Below are 26,682 nucleotides of genomic sequence, written 5' to 3'. Positions count from 1 at the left end.
CCAAGAGCAGAGAAGACCGGAAAAACCAGTATCCGTCTTTATTGAGGTTTCAAGGTAGAATAACACTATGAACGGGCAAGAGCATGAGGATTTGAGGAATACAGAGGCGGGATTTAAGGGTTTCCTGGAGATGCAGGCCTGTCTCTGGGCTAGGAGAAAGGCAGTGGGTGGTTAGGGTGCTCACAAGGACTTCAGGAATGCCTTATATTTGGCCAGGAAAGGGGCAGACAGAGTATTCAGCTCTTGCCGAAGTTCCTGCAGAGCCCTGTCCTGCTCCTGCTGCTCCCCCACCATCTGCTCCTTGTAATAGTTGATGTAGAAGTTCACCCAGTCATCCAGCACAGTCACCATGGCTTCTTCAGAGATAGGAGGATCAGAGAAGACCTGGGGGGTGGGGGGAGATTTGCACGGGGCGAATGTGGTCAGCAATGCGATTCGGGAATAATCCACAAACTCTGAAATCCTCTTTTCTCTGATTTGTTTTCCCTGTTTCTAATTGTTTCCATCAACTCCACCATTACTCTCCCAGCTCCAAATTCTTCTCTCTTCTCTGCTCTCACCCATCCCCAACACTCCAGGCCTGTCCTTTGAAACAGAGGACCTGGGCTTACCTGCTGATTCAGCAGAACATTAAATTCCTTAATTCCTGTGGCAATGAGATCCTTATTAGCCTGAAGAAGGGCCATCTGCCTGGTTAGAGAAAGAAATAGAATTTAAGTATCCTTTTCCCTCATCCCTGGGTATTTCCTCCAATTCCCTCACTCCCCTTAAAGATCCCTGGTGCCCTGCGGGGCCACCTCCCCTCCAACACCTTTCAAATCCTGCCATGCTGAAAGATCATGTTTCTCCCAGGTTGGCTCACCTTCAGGTCCAAGAGTGCTATGTATGTCTCACCCACACTTTTCAGGATATGTCTGCCCCTCTGTGCCAAGCTAGATGTAGACAAAGAGTCAAGTATAGTCCTAAGAGGGAAACGCCCTGCGTCTAGGACCTGAGGGAGGGTGATAGGTCAACCAGGGGAGGGGAAGGAGGGAGAGGCTTCCCTGAAGTTAGAAAGATAGCAAGGCCAAGAAAAACAGATAAGTGGGGAGACCCAGAAAACCCTGCCTTCTGCCCCACATCCCAGTATCCAGGCTCCAGATGCTAACAAAACTGACATTAACTATATGATGATATATGATATATCACATCATCATAGATGATATATTAATAGCAGCTTACATTACATTTATCATTTGTGCCAGGCACTGTTTCAAGTATCAAATACCTTAATAGGTATTTATCCTTATTAAAAAATCCTATTAGACAGGTGCTGATGATAGCCACATTTTGCAGATGAGCCATCTGTAAGATGTGGGGACTGGACCCTACCAGGCTGCTCTCCACAAGAACAGAGACACATCTGTCTTGTTCTCTACCATATCGTCAGGTACTCAACAAAGCAGAAATACTCTTTTTCTTCTTTTTAAATATTTTCCTAATGTTTTCTCTTTTTGGTGGATGTTTTTCAAATTTCAAAATCACTGTATACTAGTTAAAATAAATGAAACGAGAAAAATGTACACTGAAAAAGTTGATCCTTTTTGCTCCCTCTCCTCACAAAGTAACAAGCATTAAAGATGTGTGAATTTCCTGTCACGTCTTCCTCCATTCAAAAACCAACATTCATAGGCACCTACCTATACACTCATAGAGGTTTGCTGATTTCCTTTTTTGTTTACAGCATTTTCTTAATTAACATACAGCAAAATTGACTTCCTTTTGGTGTACAATCTATGAATTTTAATACATAGATTCACATAACTACCACCACAATCAGGATACAGAACATTTCCATCACCCCAAAAAACTCCTTCGTGCTATCCCTTTGTAGTCACCCCCACTCCCATGCCTAAACCCTGCCAACCACTTATCTGTTCTCCATCACTACAGTTCAGTGTTTCTGAGGGTGTCCTCTAATGAAATCGTACATTCCTTTGAGACTAGCTTCTTTCACTCAGAATAATGCCCTTAGGGTTCATCCAAGTTGTGGCAAGTAACAGTAAGTTGTTCCTTCTATTTGTTGAGTGTGCATCACAGGGATGCACTACAGCTTGTTTATTCGTTCACCCACTGAAGGGCATCTGGATTTTTTGCAGCTTTTGACAAGCATGAATAGAGCTGCTATAAATATTTGTGTACAAATTTTTTTTTTTTTTTTGGTGAGGAAGATCAGCCCTGAGCTAACATCTGATGCCAATCCTCCTCTTTTTGCCAAGGAAGATTGGCCGTGGGCTAACATCTGTGCCCGTCTTCCTCTACTTTATGTGGGACGCTGCCACAGCGTGGCTTGACAAGCGGTACATCAGTGTGTGCCCAGGATCCAAACCTGCAAACCCTCGGGCCGCCAAAGCGGAGCGCGCACACTTAACCACTACGCCCCTGTGTACAGATTTTTGTGTGAACATGTTTTCCTTTATCTAGAGTATAAAATATTTGTTACCACTATGAGAAATAAATAGCATGACCATCTCTCTCAATCCACCCAGGACAGCTCCACCTGTTATCCCAGTGTAATTATTAATAGCGCTTCCTTTAATGACACTCTCAAAAATCTTGATTTGGACAATAAATTATATGGTGATGCTAGTGGCCATTTGACCTGCCTCATATGGAGCAAAGGGCCTCACATTTGAATACTTGACATTAATTCGAAATAATGGTCAACACTTAAATAGCATGTACTATGTGCCAAACATAGTTTAAGAGCTTTACACATACGACTCATTTAATCCTCATCCCAACCCTATGTGGTAAGAATTAGTATTATTCCCATTTTTCAGATGAAGAAACTGAAGGACAGAGAGACAAGAAACTTGCCCAAGATCTCACAGATACTAAGTGACAGAACTAAGGCCCTCTGATGGAATTCATTCATAGAGGTCGGCCTCCAAGCTCAATACACTCACAGAAGCTAACATTTAAAATATTACATGTTTGTTACCCTTCAATTTTTCACTCTAACAGGAAACTCAAAACGTAAAACAAAGAAGGAAAAAAAAAGTGCTCAGGGTCTATCTCAGCCTCAGAGAGACTCTGTATAGGTCTCAGATAAGATAATGTGGAGTAGAAGGGTGTTCCAGGCTGAGGAACCAGGATGTTTTATTTTCTGATAAAGAGAGGGCACTTTTTGCAAATTTCTACTTTGGAGTCAGTACATTGCACTAGATAAGAAGGAGAAAGGGAGAGAGGGAAAAGAAAAGATGTGAGTTGGGAGGGAGAGAAACACTGTTAGACTCTCCCTCCAACTTCATGGACCCTCTTCCCCAATAAACACACAAGAACTTCTTGCCTATTTCTCTTGTTTTCTGACACTATTAACTGCAATCCCTTGATTTTCTCATTCCTCAGATGTCCTTAGGATCCTTTCAGAAATAATCCTCTTTCAGTCTTGGAGAAGGCTGAAGGGCAGAGAATCCCTATCAGAAGGCCAGAGAGGCCGGGAGGAAAAACAAAAAAAAAGGGAAGCTTAACAGAGCCTCAGGGATCATCTGGTCCAACTTCTTCTCATCACGCATTCATTCATTCATTCATAAATATCTTTTAAGCACCTACTATGTGTTATGTACCGAGGATAAAATAAGGAGTAAAATATAGTCCCTGGTCTCACAACAAAGAAGGTACCTAAGGCCCAGAGAAGGACATTGACTTGCCCAAAGTCACCCAGTTACAAATTCTGTGGCCGCCCCGGGGCACACAACACAATGGTTCCCTAGGTACGCCCTTTTTCCTTCTCCCCATAGCTGGAAGTTGTAGGTCACAGGAATGCAGGTACCTCCAGGACTAGGCGGGTCAAAGGGCCCCCATTACTCCCGCAGCCCAGCTACAAAATGCTACAAAGAACAAAGGCCAGGATCAGCCCTGAGATGTCCGAGAGGTCAGAGAGGAAGAGTCTGGCTCCTGGGCTGGACAAACGAAGACACGGGAGCGGCTTTCCTTTCGCGAAGGAAGATTGCCCCTCTGCAGCCGCCGTAGCCGAGCGGAAACGTAGTCTTGCCACGTTTCTCAAGTGGGGCCGAAGGAAGAGATCCGGCATGGCTGACGACGCGAGTCTTGAGGCCCCGCTGTGCTCCGAGCAGTTCGGCTCCGGGGCGGCCCGGAGCTGCTGCGCCGCCGCCGACGGGGGCCTGCAGTGGGAGGCCTGGGGGTGGCGCTGGTGGGGGTTCTCTGGGCCTGTCACAGTAAAACCCGAAGGACGAGATGGGGGTGGAGAGGGGGCTCCCGGGACCGCCTCACCGCTTCTCTCCCGGCTCCTGGCCGTGTTCCTGCCACAGGGCTTCCCCGATAGCGTCAGCCCGGACTATCTGCCCTACCAGCTATGGGATTCTGTGCAGGTCAGCCCGGCCGACTCGGGTAGGGGGCGGCATCTAGCCGGGGGTAAGGGAAACAGTGCGGGCCACCTCTCCCTTTCTATTTATAGACTGGAGAAGGAGGCCCAGAGCGGAGCTGTAACGTGTTCCACGTCACACACCAAGAAGAGCTGATAATAGAATTTAGGCCCCCATACTCCTGCGCCCACTCCTCACCCCACTTCTTTTCTTCTGCAGGCTTTTGCTTCCAGCCTCTCCGGCTCCCTGGCCACCCACGCAGTCTTGCTAGGCATAGGGGTAGGGAACGCAAAAGCTTCTGTTTCAGCTGCCACGGCCACCTGGCTCGTGAAAGGTGAGCTTGGGTCCTGGAGCCTCACCTGTTGCTGATGTCAGCTCTGCCATCTCCCTGGCCCCTTCTTCCTCCGACTGCAGAGCCCAGCCCCTCCTTTGCCCCTGCTAGAGTGCTGGCCTCTAGCTTTAGGCTGCGATGTGTATCTTTGTGGACTCGTGCCTGATTGTATCTAGGAGCCAAGTCTCCCCAGTGCCTAGAACAGTGCCTGGTACCCTGTTAAAAAACAGAATTCTACTGAGTAAATTTTAAAGATCTTATCGGCTTTATTCAGCTATTAATTAGGCACCCACCGCTGGAATACCCTCATCCTGAGAGCCAGCCTTGTAGCGGCACTCTGTTCCCTATACATACTGTTCAGAGGCCCTAAATCATCTGGAGCCCAGATCCCTAAGTTAACTGTTCCCTCCCCTTTACTCCTAGTCTCTTTGTGGAGGACTGCCTAAGAGTGTTATTGGATAAAACTGCCAGCTGCCTGAGGTGCAGGAAATTGATTAGTTCTAGAAAACACAATCTTGTAGTTGGTCCTGAGTAGGAGAGAGGAGGTTCTGGGAAGGATGAAAGGCATTTTAGATCCTCTGATGCTATAAATAGTAATTATAGTAATCGTCTGTTGAATGTACAGCTTTTTGAAAAACCACTAAAAAAAAAAATTAGAATTTGGTACTGTGCCATCTAGAGAGTGAAGTAGAGAAGAAAAGGGAAACTGTTCCACATCGGAAGAGCACATGGCTCTCTCCGCTGTTCTTTGTTTTTCATTACTGTTCCCAGTGCGGATTTAAATCAGACCCAAGGTAAGGCTCATTCTGCTCCTAGCATCAGCCTGGCCACACCTCTGTTGAGCCTCCCTGGATCTCTCAGAGAATCGAGAGGTCCCTGCTCGCACCTTTACCGTTAAGACTGAGGAGACTGACCAAATATGAGTCACCTCTGGAAAGAAGCTCTTTCTCTGATGGTACATGTCAGTGGAGAAGTGGTAGTGATCTGTGGCTTGTTGTCCTAGTTGTCTCTTTTCTTAATAATAATAGTTCACGCAAGCAGTGCTTATTATATGCCAGTCTTTAAATGTACTTGTTCAGTCTTCACAATAGCTCTGAGATGGGTAGTATTGTCATTATCCCCATTTTATAGACAAGGAAACTCAGACACAGAAAAGTAACTTGCCCAGGGTCACAGCCAGTAAGTGGTAGGGAATGGATTTGAACCCAGAACGTTTAGTTCCAGAGTACACATTTTCATACCACCACACTGTGCTTTATTTGGATCTTTTCTGTTGCTCTCCTATTGGCTAAGTGTTTGGAATGCAGTAGGAGTTAGGGTCAGTAGCTGATGTTATGTCATTTCTAAGCCTTACCACCAAGATGTTGCCTATATATGTCCAACTCAGGTTATTAACAAAAAAAATAAGAGCACTCTAAGATTTGAAAATATCCACTTACTTTAGAGCCTGTTGTTGATATTAAAAGAAGCCCTCTTAATTAGAAAGGATTTTACAAACTCATTTCCATCAAACATGGGAAATTTGTATGCAGAGCTTTATACAAGAAACTCCCTTAGAATTTTTTGATATGGTCGTTTTCATCTGCAGATCTCTTAGTGGAACATGATGTCAGTTCTCATAATTAACAATAGTGGGGCCGGCCCCGTGGCTTAGCGGTTAAGTGCGCGCACTCGGCTACTGGCGGTCCGGGTTCGGATCCTGGGCGCGCACCGACGCAACGCTTCTCCGGCCATGCTGAGGCCGCGTCCCACATACAGCAACTAGAAGGATGTGCAACTATGACATACAGCTATCTGCTGGGGCTTTGGGGGACAAAAAGAGGAGGAGGACTGGCAATAGATGTTAGCTCAGAGCCGGTCTTCCTCACAAAAAAAATTAAAAAAAAAAAAATAGTAATACTACCAGCAGCTAATATTTTGACAGCCTCCTGTATGCCAGGCATTTTGCACACTTATAAGTAAAATGTAGGTTAATCTCTGCAGCAGCCATATTAGGTAGATGCCATTATTAGTACGTTTTTCAGAGGGGAAAGCTGAAGCACAACTTGCCTAAGGCAGCACAGGGCTGGGATTTGGACCCAAACTGACTGACTCCTGGGTGCCACTCGCAACCACCACACTCTTCTGCCAGGTGGGGTTTTAGAGTGGAGCCAAGTACAATTTGTAGATACATGGATCCTTGGTAGGACTCAGAAGCTTCTAGATCTTACAGCTCAGCTAATTGTAAGTGAGGCAGAGAAGAGTAGGTGGGAATTAAGTTTACTAGTCTAGTGGACAGTGCTGACTGCCAGATAATAGGGAGGGTCTGTGTCATTACTGCATCCTAGAGCCAACCTCCGTATTCTGACAAGGGCCCTGCAGCCTGCCTCTCATAAAACAACAGGCCCCCTTTCTGCCAAGTGGCCCTTGTGTGTAGGACGTACACCTGATTGGATATGAGTGCAGTCAAAGGGAAGAAAAATAGAGTCTGGCCCAGTGAGCTCTCTCTCAATCAGTAAAAGTCATCTTGCCATGTTCGGTCACTAAGTTGATGCAATACAAAAATCTTAAATGGAACAAAAAAAATTTTGTATAGAATAAAATGTACTTGAAGAGAAGAGTATATAAGGTGAGTGATAGAGGGAGGAGGCCTGTAAAGCCACCTCAGTGGGTATTGCTTCCAGGGATATAGGAGGGACAGAAATGGAGGAGCAGAGCAGGCCGGAGGGGAGATGTGTCGTACACATACCTCCTCTGAACAAAGGAGCTGCTGCTCAGCCTCAGCCAATTGTGGCGGTAAGGGAAGGCAGGCCCGGTGTTGCCATGTCTTCAGGTTCTTCCAGAAAAGCTGCAAATCCAGATTTTCTTGTAAAAAGTCCCATTTTTGTTCACCTGTCTTCTCTGAACTTCAGTTGCTTCGTCTGTGAAAAGGAATGAACCCTCTCAAGCTCATAGGATTGTTGTAAAGATTGAAAGGCATAGGTATTTCAGGTGTCCATCAGAGTGCTTAGTGGTCCCCCTCAAGTCCAGGGTTGGGTAAAGATGTCTACTTAGAAGGCCTCAATGCCCAAGGATGGAGGTTGTGGCAAGGGGTGAGTACATCTGTTTGCAGTGGAAAATGGGGAAGGCTGGCCTGTGTCCACCTTCACATGTTGTGGGAAGCTCCCAGCCCTCCTTCCTACAAGCTAGTTTCCCATCTCTTTGTATCCCCCACTTACAGGTCCATACCCTCAAGCTCAAACACGTTGGGAGTCCTTTGCCCACTGTATCTGTCCCTTCCTGTATGAAGCCTTGCCAGTTGTTTGGTTCTGAAACAGTTCTTTGTGATCCCCGTTGAACTTAACGAGTGCTGCTCTCAGTATGAGGTATAGTCTAAATCAAGAGTTGGCCAACTTTCTGTAAAGGACCAGATGGTAAATATTTTACGCTTTGCAGGATGTATGGTTTCAGTCACAGCAACTTGATTCTGCCGTTGTGTCATGAAAACAGCCATAAGACAGTCTGTAAATGAATGGGCACAGCTGGATTCCAATAAAACTTTATTTATAGAAACAGAGAGTGCAAGCCCACAGACCACAGTTAACTGATCCTTAGTCTAAACCAGTGTTTTTCATACTGATGGCTGTCTGCTTTTGTACTGGATTTTGAGCCTAGAACCATGACTTTCTGGGTCACTGTTGTATCCCCCATGCCTCCTGTAGTGCCTGGCACAGAGTAGGTAGCCAGTAAGCATTTGTTGTACAAATGAAGGTCTAGCTGATTCTGGAGACTTCACTGACTCTCCCGGGCCTAAGGAGGCCTCTCCCTCTGCCTTGCATCCCCAGCTCTCTGTCTCCAACCTGCAGTTCAAATCTTTTATTTATTTATAGTCTGATGACCACCAGTGAACTCACTACCCAACCTAAGAGCTAGAATATCAACAATAACCTCTGAACTTTCCACACAAGATTTCCTGCTTTTTTTAATAGTTTTACCATTTAGATATATATTTACCTAAACACCGTATTGTTTAGTTTTAGTTGTTTTAGAGCTTTATGAAAAGTGCATTGTGCTGTATGAGTTGTCATGGCTTACTTTTTCACGCAAGATTATAATACTAGGATTCACCCATTTTGATGTGAGTAGTTATAGTCCACTGGATTTTCGCTGCTGTCTAATATGCTGCTGAGTGAATGTACCAGAATTTATGCATTCTCCTGTTGATGAGCATTTGCATTATTCCCAGTTTTTTGCTATTATGAACAATGCTGCAAAGAATGTTTCTGGTTCATGTCTCTTGGTGTGCATGGGTACATAGTTCTCTTGGGTACATACTGAGGAACTGCTAAGTCTAGGTACTTCTGACCCCATTGTACAGCTGTGTCTATCCAGAACTTAGCTTACTAGACTGAGCTCCCAAGAGCCGTGACCCAAGGTGAATCAGCCATTTCAATGCCAGGGTCTGCTAGGCCCCACAGGCCCCAAAGCTCTTCCTTGTTCTCACCAGTGCCTCTCTCCCCCAGATTCAACTGGCATGCTGGGCCGCATCGTCTTTGCCTGGTGGAAGGGGTGAGTTTGTCTTCCCAGTCAGCAGACTTCCAGCTACTCTCCCCAGACAGGTCATGTCTGTTTCAGTCCTGGCTGTATTTTCAGCTCCCCCTCTCTCCTACAAGTCTCCAGGGGAGGGGAGATTTAGCAATTAATATTTTCAGAGCTAAGGAGTCTTTAGTGAGTGCCCAATCCTGGTGGCTTGCCCAGAGTCACCTACCCGTGGAGCCACAGAGCCTTTGCTGTGATCAGATCTGCTTTCAAGAGCACTGATTTGCCACTCTGATGCCCATCACGGAAAAACACAGAGAGCCACAAGGCTCTAAGTTTGCATGTTGAAAAAGAAGCCTGAAAGGGACAGTGCTTAATCCAAAAGGGATAACTTTACTCCAGAGGCTACTTTGGTGGCTCAGACGCTTGGTTGGACTTTGCTGAGCTGAGTAGGGAGTGGGCTTGGGCAGGTCATCAGGATCCTTGTTCCACATGGAATCAGTGTCATTATTTATCTAGAAGGGATTAAGGATGTTGTGCTGCCTGCTTCCTCGAGTCAGTACTGGGCAACCTCAAGAGTGACTTAGTATCTGCCATTGTCATTGTGAAGTTCAGTGACATAGTTTATGCAAAGTGCTTAGCACATTACATGGCACATAATAAGTAAACACTAGGTGCTAGTAACAGCTCTATGCCTCACAAGCTGTCTATATGTATCAGCCTTAGAACAACTTTGTAGAGTAGGATTAAATGTGTACATTTTACAGATGGGAAGCAAACCTAAAAGAGAGAAGTTACTCACCCAAATCACATAGCTTGTAACTAGTGAGATGGGATTTAAGCTTAAAGCCTGTACTCTTTCCGTAGTATCAGGCTGCTTTATTGGGTAGAGCCCTAGACCAGACCCATGTGTTCTAGTCCTGCCTTTGTCATATGTTTCCTCCAGAGCTCCCCATGTGTGTCCCAGACCTCACCAAGGAATGCTCTGTTTCCCTCCGGGAGATTGCAAATTAAGAGTTAGGGCTAATGCTGCAAATTCTCAGCTGGGCTGGGGGCGGCAACATCTCCTGCCACTGGAGTTGTAGAGAAGTGGTCCCCTGGTATTTGTGCATGGGCCAGGGAGTCACTCTACCTGGCAGAAGAGGCAGCCGTCGTCTTGTGTAATAGAAATATCCTAGGCTTGGATGTCAGAGCCTGGCTCTTTCTCTTGGCCTTTTCCCCCCACTCTCCATGTAATCTGAGGGAAGTCATATCCCCTCTCTGGGCTAGTTATCTGTAAGATGCAGGGCCTACACTAAATGTATTGGTTACCAGTCCAAAATACGTGCACTTCTTGCTGGGTACCCTTGATGAGCAGGAGGAAGTAGAGGGGAGATGGCAGAGGAACCCAGGGAGACCCTCTCTCGGAAGAGGGGCAAAGGTGGGGAGCAGCCACAAGACAATCAGTTTTTTTCCTTGGTGCATTATGGGTTAGTAAGGGGGAAACACTAAGTGACCACTGAAAGTCCTCCCAGCTAATGACGGCATTTCAGGCAGCAGTGACAGTGTTGGGACAGATCTGGCTTGGGTATGGGTTTTCCTGAGACCTTTGGACCTTACCTCAGCTTAAGGATGGCCTGCACTGCCCACAGGATGTGTTTTCTCCTTAAATCCAAATTGTAAACCAACGTCTCCTCCCCAACAGGAGCAAACTGGACTGTAATGCCAAGCAGTGGAGGTGAGGAGGGGCTGGGACAGAGGGGAGGAGAGTCTTCTATTATAAGGGTCTCTTACCTCTGACCTCTAACCTCTGATCCCCTCCGCCAGGCTTTTTGCTGACATCCTCAATGATGTAGCCATGTTTCTTGAGATTATGGCTCCTGTATACCCAATCTGTTTCACCATGATCGTCTGCACCAGCAACCTGGCCAAGGTACCTACCTCTGGGGCACCCCTATACTCTAGATATCTGCCTTGAGCCCTGCCTGGACCTTGTGTTCAAGGCGCTTCTAGAAGAGTAAAAAAGTTCAAGTGTGTCTACTTGGACCCAATTATATGATCTTCCTCCAGCCCAAGAGCCTCCACTGCCTCAGGTAGTCAGGCGAGGGCAGTCTCTGGAGCCACAGTTCTGGTGAGGGAGATCTGAGCTGAGAGAGAAATGGTGTCCCAGTGTCAACATCTTGAGACCAATCCTCTGGCTACCTTTCATCCTTTCCCTAAAATATTTATTGGGTGCCTACTGCAAGTTTGGCACAGAGTATGGGCCCTCTTGTCTTTGAAGGAAGGCCACACATAATTAAACAAATATTTATAGAATTATAGCTACAGGTATTCCAGATGGGAAGTGGAGGGGGCTGCAAGAAGGTTCAGCAGGGAATCTGGCCAGTCACAGGAGGCGGGAAGGCCTCTCCTGGGGCTGGGTCTTGAAGAATAAGGTGCAGGGTGGGTGTTCTGAGCAAAAAGAACAGCGTAGGTCAAGGTCTGGTGGCCAGACAGAGCACAGACTGGACAGTGAGGCTGGCGGGGCAAGTGGGGTAAATGCGAGCTCTTCTCTGCCAGGCCCTCACCCTCATAGTTTCTTCAGGTTGGCCTCATCCAGTGGGGATGCTGAGGCCTAGCAAGGTTCAATAAAGAGCTTAGCCTGTCTTCACCACAGGGTTAAGTACCTGGCATAGAGTAAAGACTCTTCAGAAGACAGGTAAGATCCATCTCAAAGGCCCGTCTGCCTGTTCAGAATCACTTTAGAGCGGTGTTTCTCGACAGGGCACTACTAACGTTTTGGATGCAGCAGTTCTTTGTGGTGGAGGACATTTAGCTTCCCTGGCTCAGGCACTAAATGCCATGAGCAACCCTCCTCCCCCGGGGCAGGAAACCCCAGAGAAAACCACTACTATAGCTGTGGACCAGGGATTGTGACCTCTGCCTAAATTCTGCACTAAACTCCACCTTTGAGGCCTCAGTCTCTTCATCTGTCAAATAAGGAAAGAGAACAGGGCTATAATCTTCCTTCTCCCCTTCACCCCCAACCCTCTCTGGAGTTCTAGTCTCCATGACGAGCACCTCTGTCCCCCAGGTACACCAACCAGAAACCTGGCTGTCATCCATGCCTTCTCCTCCCCCCTCACCTGTCACCCTCAAATAAACCTCCATTCAGTTCTGTTATTTCCCCTCCTAAATCTCTCCAATCTGTTCACTTCTTCACCTCCATGTCACCTGGTCACTCCTGACTGCTGAAAAAGCACAGTTACTTCCTAGGTAGTCCCCCTATTTCCAGTCTCACCCCTGCTCAGTCCTCAGGGCAGCCTAATAATCCTTTTAAGAGTGGAAATCAAATCAGGTCACTTTCCTGCCCTCATTGCTCTTAGTATCAAGACTTTAACAAGGCTTGCAAGATTCCATGGGATCAGGTCCGAGCCAGTCACTCCAGCCTCGTTTTGCACCACATTCCTCTTACCTTTGAACAAACTCTGCCTGTATAATAACTAGTTTATCATCTGTTGATTTTTAAGCTTCATGAGGGCAGGGGTTGTGTCTGAATTGTATCACAGCACCTAAATCTGTGGCTGGCATCTAAGAGATTTGGTAAATATGAGATGAATGAAGGTGATCAGTAATCCTCATCAATGAGCTTTACCATCCTAGATCTCAGAGGGGGAGATCCAGGTGCCTGGGAGGTCGGGGCCAATGGTGTGGGTTTTGAACTGGCCTGGAAGGCTTGGACAGGCCTCAACTAGGGCAGGAAGAGAGTGGAGTTAGTCACAGGCAGGCAAAAGTTAAGCATAAAGTTAGAAACCAGATTGGGCCTGGGAGCTCAACAACAGGGAGGGTGCAGCCAAAGTAGAAATTGGAGGCTGGGGAAGTTGTGGGCTCAGAATGGTCTTTGGGCCTCCACCTTGGGGAAAGAAATTGAGTTTCCTTGGGGCCTGGTCCACAGGGTGGTATGGCAGGCAAAACTTTAGTTTAGTCTTCTCCTGGAACAAGACAGGAGGTGGGCCTAGTGGATGTGCAGGCTGAGAACAAGACACCAAGGACGGCATTCAGGGTTTTGCTGTGTGGTGGCCTAATGCGTGGTTTTCTCAAGCTAGTGTGAGCCATTTGCTTGGCAACTGTGTTGCCACAGCTCATGGCTGCTCTGACCCTCACTCTTCCCTTTCCCCACCAGTGCATTGTAAGCGTGGCTGGCGGGGCCACCCGGGCTGCACTGACCATGCACCAGGCCCGGAGAAACAACATGGCCGATGTGTCAGCCAAGGATAGCAGTCAGGTGAGCAGCCGGTATTAGAAGGATAGTGTGGGGGAGAATGGGGGGACATCAGGCCAGGCCACAATTTGGGAGTATGGAGAGAAGCACCTGAGTGCTTCTGGGGGTAGGAGTAGGAGACACACAGGAAGAAATGTCGGTGCTGCCCCAAGCTCTGACTCTCAGGATAGGTAGTCCGATATGAGGACACGGGCTTTGGTGGCAAGTCTAAGCTGATCATCTTAGCCCCTGCCTGCTGCCCATGTGCCTGAGAGTGAGCCCTTGCCCTGGCCCTCGCCCACTGTAGGCTAGAGCCACACCCTGGGAGGTGGATGTTCTGATCACATGAGGCCCACATGTTAAAGCACTTGGCAAGTCAAAAAGTGCTCAGCATGTGAGGTTGCTGGGGTCACTGGGCAAAGGCCTCCACTCAGCAGTTTAGCAGGCCCTCTGGCAGCCCCTCAGCTGACCAAGGGAGCCTGCAGTAGGGGTGGGGACACCCCTAAGGCTGAATCTTACAGGTATTAGATCCCCTCCTAAGCCCCCATGCTAAGTGTTTATGTGCACTGCATCATTTAACTCTCACACCAACCCTATGAGGTAGATACTGTTATTATCCCTGTTTTACAGATGGGGGAAGTGAGGCCCAGGGAGGTCAGAAGTGTGACATGGTTTTCTTTGACTGAAGCAATTTAGAAATCTCTGTTCTGTCCAGTCCTACTTTTCTGGCCTTCTCTTATATTGTTTTGTTCAGTTTCTAAATAGAACTTCATTTGAAAAAAAATTAAGATTCACTCCTTTCAATAATATTAACACAAGCTAATATTTATTAAGTATTAACCATGTGCCAAGTATTTCATTTCTGTGAACTCATTAAATCCTTACAATGGTCTTGTGCAGGAGGTACTCATTGTTGCCATTCTACAGATGAGGAAATAAGGCATAGAGAGCTTTGGTCTCCCTGGGTACCTTTGGGCACGTCCCTTCTCTCAGGAAGTGGTTGGACTAATTCTTCCCCGTTATCTCCTCCATAGGTGGTTAGGGAGGGAGAAATAAGTACAATCCAGGCCGTAGTCTGTAGGATCTCCCAGCTTCATGCCTGTTGTCTCTCATCTGCTCTCTTTCTAATTCCCAGCCATCCCCTCACCCTCAAGCTGTATTTTCCAAGGCCCCAGGGCTTCCTCAGTCCACAGAGGCGGTAACACATCACAGGAGCAACCCAGGACGTGTGCTCAGTCCTGCAGCAGGCCCCTGCTTTCTGCTGATGTTGCTTTGTTGCCACTTAATGTGGCTGCCAGAAATGACTGTTCCCACCTAGAGGAGAGGAGGTTCCTCTGCTCCTGAGCTCCCAAGGCCCCTGATCCCCAGTTTACTGTCACACCCACAGCCTTTATTTCCATGGCCCACCCCCTTGCCAGGATGGCTGAGTAAGAAGAGCCCTCTAGTCTCAGGCCCACTCTGCCAGGACCAACTCTCCTGAGGACCCCATAGTCAGGGGCACCTATCCAGACTCCTCCCTCATGATGAGTCGGGGGCAGGTGGCCTGGAGTCTTTTCCCCTAGGGTGAGCTCAGTCAGGCCATCTCGGGCCATCAGAGGGGTCTGATAACACTGATTCTCAAGGGAAGAGGTTTAGATCTTATACCTTTCTTCCTGGGTGGTTCCTTGACCCCTTTGCAAAAGTGCCTGCCAGTTATTGCATACCAATGGGCTGGTGGTGATCAGCCTTTTTAAACCACCAAATAAAAGTAGTTCCACGCTCTATGGACATTCACTTGCCTGAGTGTAGGGCTACTCAGGTGACTCTTGCAAAACAAAGAAGACATTCCAACAGCATTGCATCTACCTGGGCAGAAAAGCAGCTGGTATCTTAAATGACAGCTCCCTCAACAAAAATATTAAAAATTTACTAGGCACCCTCATCAGTATAGGGAGCCTGGGGAGGTTCCAGAGGAGGGAGGATTGTGGTGAAAGGCACTCAAGGATATTTAGTCTAGCCTGGAGGGGAGCTTTCCAATTCCCAACCCCTCTGCCATTTTCCAGGAGACGCTGGTAAACCTGGCAGGGCTCCTGGTCAGCCTCTTGATGCTTCCTCTGGTGTCAGATTCCCCTGGGTAAGCTGGGATTAAGGGCGGGGAGGAGGTGCCCAGCTAGGCCTCTGCCCCCACTGACCACCTTACTCTGTCACCCCAGCTTCAGCCTTGGTTGTTTCTTCCTCCTCACTGCCCTCCACATCTACGCCAACTACCGGGCAGTCCGAGCCCTTGTCATAGAGACCTTGAACGAGGGCCGGCTCTGGCTGGTCCTGAAGCACTTCCTTCAGAGTGGAGAGGTTCTTGGCCCCACTTCAGCCAATCAGATGGAACCACTGTGGACAGGTGACCCAACCCCTTGGTCTCAAGTTCTGTGTCTCCCAGTGTCTCCCCCTGCCTGGACATCCTGACTCCAGCTTCCCACAGGTTTCTGGCCATCTGTGTCTCTATCTTTGGGCGTCCCCCTACACTGCTTGATCTCCAGGTGAGTGGCCCAGTGTCTCCCACCTACTCACTACTCCCACTCCCCACACATGCTCATTATTCCAGTTACACACTGGCCTCCCTGACCAGGCCCCACCTCTCTGCTCTAGGTTCTTTATCTCTACTGAACAGACTTCGGGGTCAGTATGGGTGCTTGAGGGCAGCAGATTGTATAACACAGAGTAGATATAATGGATGTATTTGTTGGATGAAGGAGGAAAGGGTGGATAAGGAAAATGGAGGAATGGATGCAGGAAGAAAGGAAGGATGGATGTGGGGTGCCTGGGTCATGACTGAGGGAGAGCTGGGAAGTGGGTGAAGGACAGATGAAGGATGGTCAGTTATGGTTAACAGGTAGCTGTTCAGTTGACTGGATGGTTGCTCCTACTTTTGCTTTCTCCTCCCCCACTGCACTCTCTTTCCTTCAGTGTCTTTGAGCTGCAACAGCTGGTTGAGGGGCACCAAGAACCCTACCTCCTTCACTGGGACCAGTCAAAAAGTAAGTGCGCCACATTCTCCCAGCCTTAGACTCGCCCTCCTGGGTTCAGCTTCTCATTCCTCCAGCTTCAGGGCCCCAAGCCCTGGACAGTTTGGAGGCTGCCTGGTGTCCTGGAGTGAGCTCTGGACGAGACTTGACACATTCAAATCATAGCTGCATGCCCCAATGAAATTCACTTTATCTCTCTGTAAAATGGAGCTAACAATACCTGCCTTAATACCTGCAGTGTTTTTATGAGAATCAAAAAAGGTATGTACAAGCACTTTGTACATTGCAACACACTTACTCATAGAGTATGGCCTTGGGTTATCCCTGAGGAGCCACTTTTCTCTCCATCTGGGGTCACCACTTGAGGAAACAAGTACTCGAGTTTCCTGGTCTGCTAGTTGTCTGTTAAAAGGTGCTTATTCTTGGGCTGACCTGGTGGCATAGCGGGTAAGTGCACGCGCTCTGCTGCAGTGGCCCGGGGTTCAGATCCCAGGCACAGACCGACGCATCGTTTGTCAGGCCATGCTGTGGCGGCGTCGCATGTAAAGTGGAGGAAGATGGGCGCAGATGTTAGCCCAGGGCCAGTCTTCCTCAGCAAAAAGAGGAGGATTTGCAGATGTTAGCTCAGGGCTGATCTTCCTCACCAAAAGAAAAAAAAAAAAAGGTGCTTATTCTCACTGGCCATTAAAGACATGCAAAATGAACCAACCTCAGTGAGCTGCTGTGAAGTTGTATTTGGAAGTTGGGCATTTCATTGTGTCCAGAGCATTGGGGAGCAACATGAGATGAAGTTGGAAAGGAAAGGGTGAGAGATGGCCTTTCATGCCAGGCCAAGGCCTCTGGGGGCAGACAGGGATGAAGCAGGGTGGCAGGGTTGAGAGTGTTTAGGGAGGTGGCCCTTCCCTGGTACCAGTCTGTCCCTGGGTCTTTCCAGACCATGTACAGGTAGTTCTGAGCCAGATGGCAGGCCCTGAGACCGTCCTGAGGGCCGCCACACACGGGCTGGTGCTTGGAGCCCTGCGGGGAGATGGGCCCCTCCCGGGAGAGCTGGAGGAACTGAGGAACCGAGTACAGGCAGGTAAGCACCTCCCAATCTAAACCAGATGACTAGAAGTGGGGTGGAAAAAGGAAGGACTCCCTGTTCAGCTTGGAGATCTGAGAGCTTCTGGGTCACCTTCCCCCACCAGGTCCTGAGAAAGAGAGCTGGGTCATCGTCAGGGAGACGCACCGAGTGTTGGACAAGCTATTCCCAAAGTTCTTGAAAGGTAACAACATCCTTCAGCCCTATGGCTCCTTGGCCTCTGAGGCCTTCTGCCCAGGGACCCTGCCTCCCCATCCCCACCCCTCCACCTGGGAGGTGGAGGACTGCAGTTCTCTCTGTGAGCTTAAGTCTGGGCCTCAGTTTCCCTGTCTGCAGGATAGGGAGGTTAGGATGGTCCCTGAGGGCTGTGTCAGTGTTGACAGTTTGTGTAATCCCAGTTGGCATTGAAGAACCGGTGGCAAGGGGAGGCTCCCAGATTACTGATGATGGTCTTTTATTTGGCACCTACTCTATTGTAGCCCTTTTCCGTGTGCTAGCTCAATGAATTCTTGCTGCAACCAAATGAGGTTTTAACCTTATTTTACGCCAGAGATTACCCAGGAGAAGCAAGGGGAGCCTAAGCAGTGCACAAAGCCGCGCCCGGCCTGTGCCGCTCCTCACCCTCCTCCCCAGGGGCAGCCCAGAGTCTCCTCCCCAGCAGTCCCGGCAGCACCCCCATGACCTCTCCCCAGGATTGCAGGATGCGGGCTGGAAGACTGAGAAGCACCAGCTAGAGGTGGATGAGTGGAGGGCCACATGGCTCCTGTCTCCAGAAAAGAAGTTCTCATGAGCAGCCCAGACAGAGGTCCAGGTCCCAGGACAGGAGCCTGGAGCAAGGACACTTTGGCCACAGCAGAACGTGGGAAAGGCAGCTTTATTTTTGCTTAGGGGAACTGCGTGGCAGGTTGGCCAGGGCCTCAGAGGAAGTGACTGCCAGTCAGATGGACTGGACCCCAGGCAGAGACAAGGTGGAGAGAAGGGGAACCAGGGCCTTCCCCCTCCCCCTCCTGCCCCACTCCCTTCTCACCACTGCAGGCTCCTCACCCCCACTCATTGTGAGGCTGAGCCCTGCCCTGGCTGTGGCTTATGGTGTCCAACACAGTTGGCCTCAGGCATAAAAGCCCCAGAGGAACATGGCCACAGCCATCATGAGCAGGGCATTGATGTTCACCACACGGGCCCAGCTCGGGTCCTCACTGATGTCTTCCAGCCGCCTGGCTGCTGCAGCCACCTCCTCCTGGGTAGGAGCTGGCGGACTGCCTGCCCCACCCCTGCTCATTCCACAGAACCAGAGCAGGCACCGGCGGAATGGGCCTGGTGCTGGGGACTGGAGCTCTGGGAAGAATTGAGGCCCTACAGTTAGTGTGAGGGAACTTGGCTCCCCCAGCTCCCTACCCCACCTCCTGGGGCAGTGCCTTACCCTCCATTTCCACTGCATGCTCGGGGCACCCATTCTGTACAGGGGGTGAGGTTGGACCTTCCAGCTCATCAGCGTCCAGGTCCACCCGCTTCTCCTTGCTGTGCCGGAGACTGAAAACCAGGCGGTGGAGCTGGGGAAGGGTGGGAACAGAGACCAAGTGGCAGTTCTGTTCCCTCACCGCAGATCTTCAGGCCTCTTGTCCACACTGGCACTCCCTAACCTCCTCTCTGTCCAGCCTGCATACCCAGCCCGGGCTCAGCTCACTCAAAGCCAACCTTCCATGGCTGCCTCCAACTAAACCCGAGCTCCTCTTGGTCCTGCTCACCCCCCTGCTTCATCACCCCAAGTCCCCTGTCTACACTCAAAATTGCAGTACCGTACTTTAGACTCTAGTCTTACAGTCCTTACAGTGGTCCTTCCTGTGGGTATTTGCTCACATAGTTTCCTCCTGCTGCCTTCCCCCCTTCTCCACTGACGAATCCTGCCCATCCTTCCTGGCCCAGCTCTCTTGTCCTGCCCTCCAGTCAGCCCTGCCCTGGAGCACCCGCCCTGCAGCAGCACAAGACCAAACCCTTTTGTGGGCTTTCACTATAGTACTCTGTCCTGCTCAGCCACCAGTCAGGTTCTGTGTTTTGAGTGCCAAAGGCCATGCCAAGGGTTTTCGGGGGCTTTAATCACTTCCCCCACAATCTTCAAGTCATGTCCTCCCAAACCACCTCAAATAAATGTCATTTAAATAAAACAGTGTGCCTGATTTGCAAATGCAACTTCAGAATGCACTCCTAGCCTGCCCTCACCAGCCCTATGTAGAAATTGGTCCTCCCCAGCGGGCATTCCTGGAAGGGGACTGGCAGACTGCGGGTGGAGAAGGTTGCACTAGCTCACGTGGTGCATGTTTGGTGCCCCTCCAGTGGCCGGCACTTACATGCTTGTGCGGGATGGGTGCTGTGCACAGTGAGACTACAAGGGTGAGGAGGCCAGAGCAGATGAAGAGCACGATGGCAAAGTAGAGGTAGTGCACGCCGCAGAGGAGAGCTGGGCATGCCGAGGGTCGCGTGCAGCTGCCAGAGCCAAAGGAGACCTCCGGAATAAGGCGCGCCAGACCCATCAGCAGGCCCCCAATCAGTCCCCAGAAGGCACCCTGTGGGGGGAGAGAGCATCAGCCTCCTGGGGATGTCCTGGTCCTGCCCCAGGCTCACAACATACACACACTCACCTTCTCGTTGACGCGGGGCACAAAGAGCGCCAGCACGAAGACAGCGGACACAGGTGGCGCTAGGTAGCTGGAGACTGCCTGGATATAATCAAACAGCTGCCCGCCCTGCGCCGCCTGCACCACAGGTAGCCAGGCCACCGACACGGCCACGATGAACACCACCCAGAGCCTGTGGTGGGTGGCCATGAGATGTCACCCAGGACCTCCATCTCCCCACAACTCTACCGGTGCTCCCTGCCCCGACGCCGAGCTGGTTAGTAGATGAGGAGATGGAGGTAAACCCAGGCCGCACCGTCCTACTAGCAGCAGTTCGCGGTCGCCTGCGCCGGGTCGTAGCCGCGTGTAGATGTCCATGGTGAAAAGCGTGCTGCTGCTGTTAAAGATGGAGGCCAGCGAGGACATGAGCGCGGCCAGCATGACCGCCAGCATGAGTCCGCGCAGACCTGCGGGCCAATGGGAGCCATGAGTCTAGGGCCACCAGGGTGTCCTGGGAGGGTGTGGGCTAGGCGAGGGGTGACTTGTCCCAGCGGGAGTCTGCAGCGTGTCTGCGCGTGTGAGCAGGGGAATACCCGGGTGCTCGCCCTCACCACTGGGCATGAGCTTCACGACGAGCCGCGGGTAGGCGATGTTGGAGCAGCCCACTTCAGTGCCGCACACTCGCTTACACACCTCGGGCACCACGCACGCCACCTCGTCTGCGGGAAACGGCACGACACGGCTAGGACGGGACCTAGTCTGGGAACTCAGATCCCTAAAGCAGGGACGGGGAATCCTAGTGGAGGAGAGATGGGACCACCGGTGGGAGATGGGACTGGGTGACCAGATTCCCAAATCTTAACATGGTAACGGAAATGGGAGACAGGCACCTGGATCCTTGCACAACAAAGGGGCTGGATGGGACATAGGACTCTTGGTCGGGGCGGGGATGAAGTCGTTACCCGGGTAAAGAATTCGGCTGATCATGCCGGGCATGACCATGAGGAACATGGGCATCAGCTTCAAGTAGCCGCACAGGATGCAGCCCCCCTTGATGTGGGTCAGGTTTTTCCCGGCCAGGCAGCGCTGCACTATGACCTGCGACGAGGGGCATTCAACTACCTGCATCCAGTCCTGGATACCCCCTCCCTCGGGCCTTGCCTCAGCTCGCCGCTTTAATTCAGGACTCGCCTCTGGCTCAGAGGTGCCAGCAATTCGTTCCACATGCAGACCCTGCCTCTTGGATCCGGCTCCATCTGGTTTAGCTCCACCCTGGTCCGGTTCCCGCCCCCTCAGGCCACGCCTTCGACCTAGCTCCCCTGATGGGTTCAGGCTCCGCCCATCTCAGCTCCGCCCACAGCGGTTCTGGTTCCGCACCAGCCTTGCTCCCCGCCCAAGCACTAACCGCACCTGGTCGCTGCACCAGTACCAGCCTGAGACGATGGTAAGCCCCACGAGCAGCGCGGGCCACGGCAGGTCCCCCGCCACAGGGTCCCGGAGCAGATGGTAGGAGTCGGGGCGGGGTCGATAGCAGGAGCTGGAGATGTTGCCCACGGCCGGATCCTCGGAAACCGTCAGCGACGTCATTGCCCCCAAGTATTTGTCAAAAAGCCCTGAATACCCGCCCACCTCGTGGAAAGCTGTAAGAGCAAGGCCGTCAGGGGACCTGGCGTCCGCGCCAAGGCCCTCCCTAGGACCCACAAGCCGAAAATGCGCAAAGTCCGTGCCCCCAGGTTGAGAGCTCTGTGACCCGCGACCTCCCCGCTGGCTGATACCCGTACCGTAACCCATGAGGATGAAGGCCCCCATGAGAATGACGAAGGTCTGCACGGTATCCGTATACATCAGCGCTGCCAGCCCTCCTGCAACAGGCCTGGGTCAGTGGGGACAACCCAGACAGGCTGCCCCTACATGCGGTGTCCGTGCGAATTTGAAAAAGGTGCCCCTTCCTGGAGAACAAATTTCAAAACGATGGCCCGTTCCCCAGCCTCCTGCACGCGGGCGTCAGGAGGGTAGCTGGGTTTTAGGCTCCACTGATGTCCCCTTGGCCAGGCGCCCACGTGCAAGACCCTCACTAAAGTTCCCCTTCTAGGCCTCAGTTTTCTCGTCTGTGTAACAGGAAGGGGTGATTCTCTAAGGTCCGATTCTCAGTTCCATCCCATCCCGGAGACCAGGCCCCATCCACTCTGGTCCAGTGTCTGGCCTCGGGCCCCACCCCGGGACCCTCTGAACTGCACGGGGTTTGGTGAGCAATCCTGGAGACTGGCCAAGTCCCCTCTCCCCTCCCAGGCGTTCAAGAAGAGTAAGAGCTGCTAAATAAAATCTTCCTCTTTCCCGGGCCCAGCACGGGCCCAGCGCTCTGAACTTCCAGTCCAAATCCAAGGAACAGTGGGGAAAGAGAAGGACTTCGCTTTCCAAAGATTTAGGTCCTTCTCCTTCTGGGACCACATCACACTTCAGAACCTCCCCACCCCGCTTGCTATGGTGACTCCCCTCAACCCGCCCTCACATCCACACTCCTAGCGCGGCTCCCGAGCCGGCTCCGTTCCCTAAGCCCCTGCCACGGCCACCTGTCACAGTGTAGATCATGGTGATGCCCAGGAGCGCGATGACAGAGGCATAGATGTTCCAGCCCAGAGCCTGCTGAATGAATACCGCCCCGGAGAACATGTCCACCTTGGGGTAAGGAGCGAGCACGCAGGTCAGGACCCAGGGGTCAGGGCAGAGACCCAGGTCCACCTCCTGCTCAGACCACAGTCCTACATGGCCACGCCTCAAAGGTCCCCTCCTTTTTCAATGGCCCGCCCTTCCCAACTCCCACCCACTGTGGCCGTGGCCCCAGAAACCTACTCCTGCCAGGGCCTGTCTCTGTCATGATTCTTACAGCGATTTCTCTTTGATCCCGCCCCCTCCAAGGCTTTCTGGAGACCTCTACTCCGCGGTCCCGCCCTTCCTGGGTCCCGCCCTTCCAGGGTCCCGCCCTTCCAGGGTCCCGCCCCGCCCGCCGCGCATGCGCACCGAAATCTTGGTAAAGATGTACAGAAAAAGCGAGAGCACCGACAGGTAGAGGCGGATACGATGGCCCCCGAAGCGTTTGCGCAGGTACTGAGGCATCGTAATGACGCCCGCGGTCAGGTACACCGGCGCGAAGAGCCAGCCGAGTAGCAGCACCACGAACAGCGCCTGCGGGCCCAGCGCGACAGCTCTGGGTGAATCCCGTCTGAGATCCTACTGTAATCGGGCCTTCGCCCCTGAAGAGTCTGAGAAACTTGCTTCTCTTCTTGAATGTGCTACTCCTAGAAGAGGTCGCACCTGGGGCCCAGAGGACACAACTGCAGACGATGTCCCTGGGCATTAAGGGATGGGGTCTTGACACCTTCTTGGGCCTTTAAACTGGAGTCCACCTTGCCCTCCCAGACCGTGAGCCCTGGCCTGTTCCTCCCAAGATGTTCCCTATCTTCCTCTTCTCCTCCATGCCCCCTGCCCCCTGTAGCACATGAACCGAAGCACGGATCCCTCAGCCTGACCCCAGCCTCTTCCAAGTAGGGCTGCCTCCCCTCTCCTCTCCATCCACCCAAACCTTCTGTCCCTCAAGGCTCAGCTCAGAGGCCTCCTCCTCCAGGAAGCTCTGAGCTCAAAGCCCTGGTCTCTCCAACCCTCCAAAGCAAGCCTCAGTCCCAGAGCTTTGTCTCCTTCCCACTTCTGCAAGGTCCTTTAATTTGGCCCAGAGATCTTCACAGGCCACAACTTCAGAGACCATCAGAACAAGCACTTTACTATCTTTGAGGCTGTTCACCCCACTTCAGAGGAGAAAATCAAGGCCACAGAGGGTAGTAGCTGTTCCAGGCTCACACAGCAAGTCAGGAGCAGGCCCTACCCCTGCCCTGAAAGTGGTCATCTGCTACATCCCCTTGCCCCCAAGCTGGGGGTGTGACCGTCACTCGAAGCCCAACCCCACCCAATTAGGAAGTCCCACCTCCAGGTTCATATTCCCCCTGCCTGGAGCCTCCCCAGGTCTGACTCTTCCAGGGGTTCCCACTGGGGGTGGAGGTTGTTGGCAAAAGTGGGCCTCACATTCCACTCAAATCCAGCCACAGCCAAGCCGCCTGCTGCACCACTCCCTGCCAGGCCCACGAAGTGGCCGCTGCCGATGTTGCTGGCAAAGAGAGAGGCCCCAACCTGGGTGGCCAGAGATGGGGATGAGCCAGGCTGCTTCTCTAGGCCTCCTCCCACTCCATAGCCCAGCGTGTCTCACCGGCCACCACACCATGCTTCGTCCCGCCAGGAAGTAGCCTCCGACAGTGCCTCTGTTGGTTCTCCACATGGACTGGGGGACAGGAATGGAGGGAGACCTGGGTTTGGGGCACATCTTTGGACCTCATTAGCCTCCTCAACACATTCCTCAGCCTTGTTTCAGGCTGAAGATTAACCAGTGCTCGGCTCCTCTAATGGTTCACACCCCACCCCACCCCACCCCCAACCTCTTCCCAAGCACCCATAGCGACCCAGTCCCTAACCTAGTGTCCAACTACCCAAGCCAGAGTGTGGCTGGATTCAGCTTGACTTTTCTGGGGGCCTTGGATCAGGCCTATGGGCTTCTTCTGGTCAGCCATAATGTAGAAAGAGGAACAGAGACCTCATTTAGAATGTTGTCTCTGATGAAAATCCACTGACCCCGTCAACTAGCCTGATCCAAAGTTGGGAAGACAAGGAATGAGTGTTGGCTCGGCCTCCCTGAGGCTATCAAAAGACTTTCTTGTCCCCCTGCCCCGGGTTTCTCGCTCAAAGATGCAGACATCCTGCCCCTACCACTACCTGGGTCTCCCTGAGACTTTTCCCCCAGGCTCCAGAAGCCTGGTCCCTAGTAGTACCCCCTCGACTTCTTACCCATAAGCCGACACCAATGACCAGCAGGAAATAAACAGCAATGACCAGAATATCAGCAGGATTGTCGATTAGGACCCTCTGGTCCCCTAGCCCTGGTGCTGAGCTTGCCTCTGTGTGTTCCTCCATTCTGCCCAGGATCTGCCCCTCAAGGGATGAGCCCCTGGATTTCCCCAGGGGAAGGATTAATGGTTACCTCAGGGGCAGTGAGCCGACAAGTCCCCCAGGTCTTGCCCCTCCCCGGCTTTGTTTTGCTGAATCAGTTCTCATCAAGGCCGAAGGCTGGTCCTGGGCAACTAGACCCTTTCGAGTTAAGGAGCACTCCCTTTTTGGCCTTAGCCCCCATCCCTTCCCCAGTCCCCCAGGCTCAAAAATCACTTCTTTCACCCCCTTAAAATGCCTAACCTTCAGCTTTGACCTAGGGAGCCTGGCTGAGCCAGCCCCCTGGTTCTGACTAATCCAGAGGAATCATTTTCAACCCCAAATCTGACAGTGTCACTCCCCTGCTCGGAAACCCTCCATAGCTCCCCATCACACTCAGGAGGAAGTAGAAGATCCTCAGTCTGATGTTCAAGCCCGCCTCGCCCCGACTCCTACCCGCTCTTCCCCTTGCTGCTCCGTACCAAATCTAGAGTGGCGTCACATTTCCTTCCCATGCCCTTGGCCTGCCCAGCCCATATATTTTCATACCGCCAAACTTTTGCATACGCTGTGCCTTCTGCTTAGAGTGCCTCCCTGCCTCCCAAATGGCCAACTGCTACTCAGCCTTCAATACCCAGCCCATGTCATCTCTTCAGGAAAGACTTCTCTGACTTTTCTGATACAGTTCTGAGCACATTGTGTGGTCCTTGCCTGCATACAGGTCATCTCCCCAACTACCTAAAGACTCCTCAAGAGCAGGGAATGATCTGATTCATCCCTGGAGTTGCATTGCTCAGCACAGGGCTGGATATAAGAAGGGAGGAGGTTGATGAGGATCTGTACCTCTGCTTTTCTAGAAGAATTGACCAGACTTGGATCTCTGGTTATGGAAGTTGGGTTCATGCCTGAGATGGGGGACAGAGAACAATATTTTAGAGGAATATGATGAGTTATGTTTAAGGAATGCCTTAGTTTGGGTTCCTTCAAAAGCAGACCCTAAGATGACAATTGGGGTGCAAGGGCTTTACTGGGGGAGGTGATCCCAGTAATGGCCATAAAGGAGTGGGGAAGTGAGATAAAGAAAGGAGAAAAGCCAATAAATGGTGTGTTGATTAACAGGTTACCACCGTGAACAATTGGAACCCAATCCCAATGAGGACCCTCTGAAACACTGTGGAGAACATACCTCAGAATTGACCTCCAGGGGCAAGCCCAGTGGCGTAGTGGTTAAGTACATGTGCTCTGCTTCAGTGGCCCAGAGTTCACGGGTTCAGATCCCAGCCGCAGACCAACACATCACTTGTCAAGCCATGCTGTGGTGGCGTCCCATATAAAGTAGAGGAAGATGGGCATGGATATTAGCCCAGGGCCAATCTTCCTCAGCAAAAAGAGGAGGATTGGCATTGGATGTTAGCTCAGGGCTAATCTTCCTCACAAAAAAAAAAAAAAAAGAAGAATTGACCTCCAAGGGGCGAGGAAGCTGGGGTATTTATTCACCAATTGCTGTCTCTAACTGGTTGGAGGTTACAGAACCTCTCCCACCCACTT

General features: G+C 51.3%; 3 protein-coding genes across 12 annotated transcripts; 1 reads left to right on the top strand and 2 right to left on the bottom strand.

The window, feature by feature from the left end:
- Positions 1-4,816, bottom strand: AHSP (alpha hemoglobin stabilizing protein). 3 transcript variants are annotated; one of them, XM_087417379.1, is made up of 3 exons: positions 4,727-4,816; positions 612-690; positions 1-384 (listed from the first exon to the last, which is right to left on the bottom strand). In XM_087417379.1, exons 2-3 carry the CDS (start codon positions 684-686, stop codon positions 181-183), a joined length of 279 nt encoding a protein of 92 aa, XP_087273505.1. In that variant the 5' UTR covers positions 687-690; positions 4,727-4,816; the 3' UTR covers positions 1-180. The 3 variants fall into 3 exon arrangements, with proteins under 3 accessions (XP_087273505.1, XP_087273503.1, XP_087273504.1); XM_087417377.1 differs by lacking the exon at positions 4,727-4,816 and adding an exon at positions 3,815-3,920; XM_087417378.1 differs by lacking the exon at positions 4,727-4,816 and adding an exon at positions 863-1,052.
- Positions 3,906-19,659, top strand: RUSF1 (RUS family member 1). Of its 4 annotated transcripts, none has more exons than XM_004439475.3 (13): positions 3,980-4,373; positions 4,587-4,701; positions 9,180-9,225; positions 10,880-10,912; positions 11,002-11,107; positions 13,337-13,438; positions 15,457-15,527; positions 15,607-15,791; positions 15,873-15,930; positions 16,358-16,428; positions 17,351-17,494; positions 17,604-17,681; positions 18,190-19,659. In XM_004439475.3, the coding sequence occupies exons 1-13, from the start codon at positions 4,074-4,076 to the stop codon at positions 18,285-18,287; spliced, it is 1,407 nt and encodes a 468-aa protein (XP_004439532.1). In that variant the 5' UTR covers positions 3,980-4,073; the 3' UTR covers positions 18,288-19,659. The 4 variants fall into 4 exon arrangements, with proteins under 4 accessions (XP_087273502.1, XP_004439532.1, XP_014650086.1 ...); XM_014794600.2 differs by having other exon boundaries at positions 18,131-19,659; XM_087417375.1 differs by lacking the exon at positions 18,190-19,659 and adding an exon at positions 18,048-18,183.
- SLC5A2 (solute carrier family 5 member 2) lies at positions 18,606-25,798 on the bottom strand. Of its 5 annotated transcripts, XM_087417374.1 has the most exons (14): positions 24,997-25,161; positions 24,365-24,436; positions 24,184-24,288; positions 23,128-23,292; positions 22,680-22,785; positions 21,891-21,971; positions 21,520-21,749; positions 21,072-21,207; positions 20,721-20,828; positions 20,426-20,576; positions 20,134-20,302; positions 19,843-20,058; positions 18,918-19,047; positions 18,606-18,832 (listed from the first exon to the last, which is right to left on the bottom strand). In XM_087417374.1, exons 1-14 carry the CDS (start codon positions 25,120-25,122, stop codon positions 18,606-18,608), a joined length of 2,022 nt encoding a protein of 673 aa, XP_087273500.1. In that variant the 5' UTR covers positions 25,123-25,161. The 5 variants fall into 5 exon arrangements, with proteins under 5 accessions (XP_087273500.1, XP_087273498.1, XP_087273497.1 ...); XM_087417372.1 differs by lacking the exon at positions 24,997-25,161 and adding an exon at positions 25,591-25,798 and having other exon boundaries at positions 21,520-21,971; XM_087417371.1 differs by lacking the exon at positions 24,997-25,161 and adding an exon at positions 25,190-25,323 and having other exon boundaries at positions 21,520-21,971.
- Positions 25,799-26,682: the final 884 nt, after the last annotated feature.

This window comes from Ceratotherium simum, chromosome 26 (assembly GCF_057802395.1).
Source record: "Ceratotherium simum simum isolate JZ-2026a chromosome 26, ASM5780239v1, whole genome shotgun sequence".
NCBI lineage: Eukaryota > Metazoa > Chordata > Mammalia > Perissodactyla > Rhinocerotidae > Ceratotherium > Ceratotherium simum.
Note: the sequence above shows the minus strand (reverse complement) of the source record. Positions and strands in the feature narration are given on the sequence as shown.

What these genes read in the sequence shown, in the direction of transcription:
- AHSP (XM_087417379.1), bottom strand. Translation starts at nt 686, where the DNA reads ATGGCCCTTCTTCAGGCTAATAAGGATCTCATTGCCACAGGAATTAAG. An exon ending in ATGTTCTGCTGAATCAGCAG is followed by an intron (nt 385 to 611) that starts GTAAGCCCAGGT and finishes CCCACCCCCCAG; the next exon opens with GTCTTCTCTGATCCTCCTAT.
- RUSF1 (XM_087417376.1), top strand. Translation starts at nt 3,906, where the DNA reads ATGTCCGAGAGGTCAGAGAGGAAGAGTCTGGCTCCTGGGCTGGACAAA. An exon ending in TGTAATGCCAAGCAGTGGAG is followed by an intron (nt 10,913 to 11,001) that starts GTGAGGAGGGGC and finishes CCCCTCCGCCAG; the next exon opens with GCTTTTTGCTGACATCCTCA. An exon ending in CTACACTGCTTGATCTCCAG is followed by an intron (nt 15,931 to 16,357) that starts GTGAGTGGCCCA and finishes TCTTTCCTTCAG; the next exon opens with TGTCTTTGAGCTGCAACAGC.
- SLC5A2 (XM_087417370.1), bottom strand. Translation starts at nt 24,478, where the DNA reads ATGTGCCCCAAACCCAGGTCTCCCTCCATTCCTGTCCCCCAGTCCATG. An exon ending in TGGCTGGATTTGAGTGGAAT is followed by an intron (nt 23,293 to 24,183) that starts GTGAGGCCCACT and finishes CTGGGCCCGCAG; the next exon opens with GCGCTGTTCGTGGTGCTGCT. An exon ending in CAGCCGAATTCTTTACCCGG is followed by an intron (nt 20,829 to 21,071) that starts GTAACGACTTCA and finishes CGTTTCCCGCAG; the next exon opens with ACGAGGTGGCGTGCGTGGTG.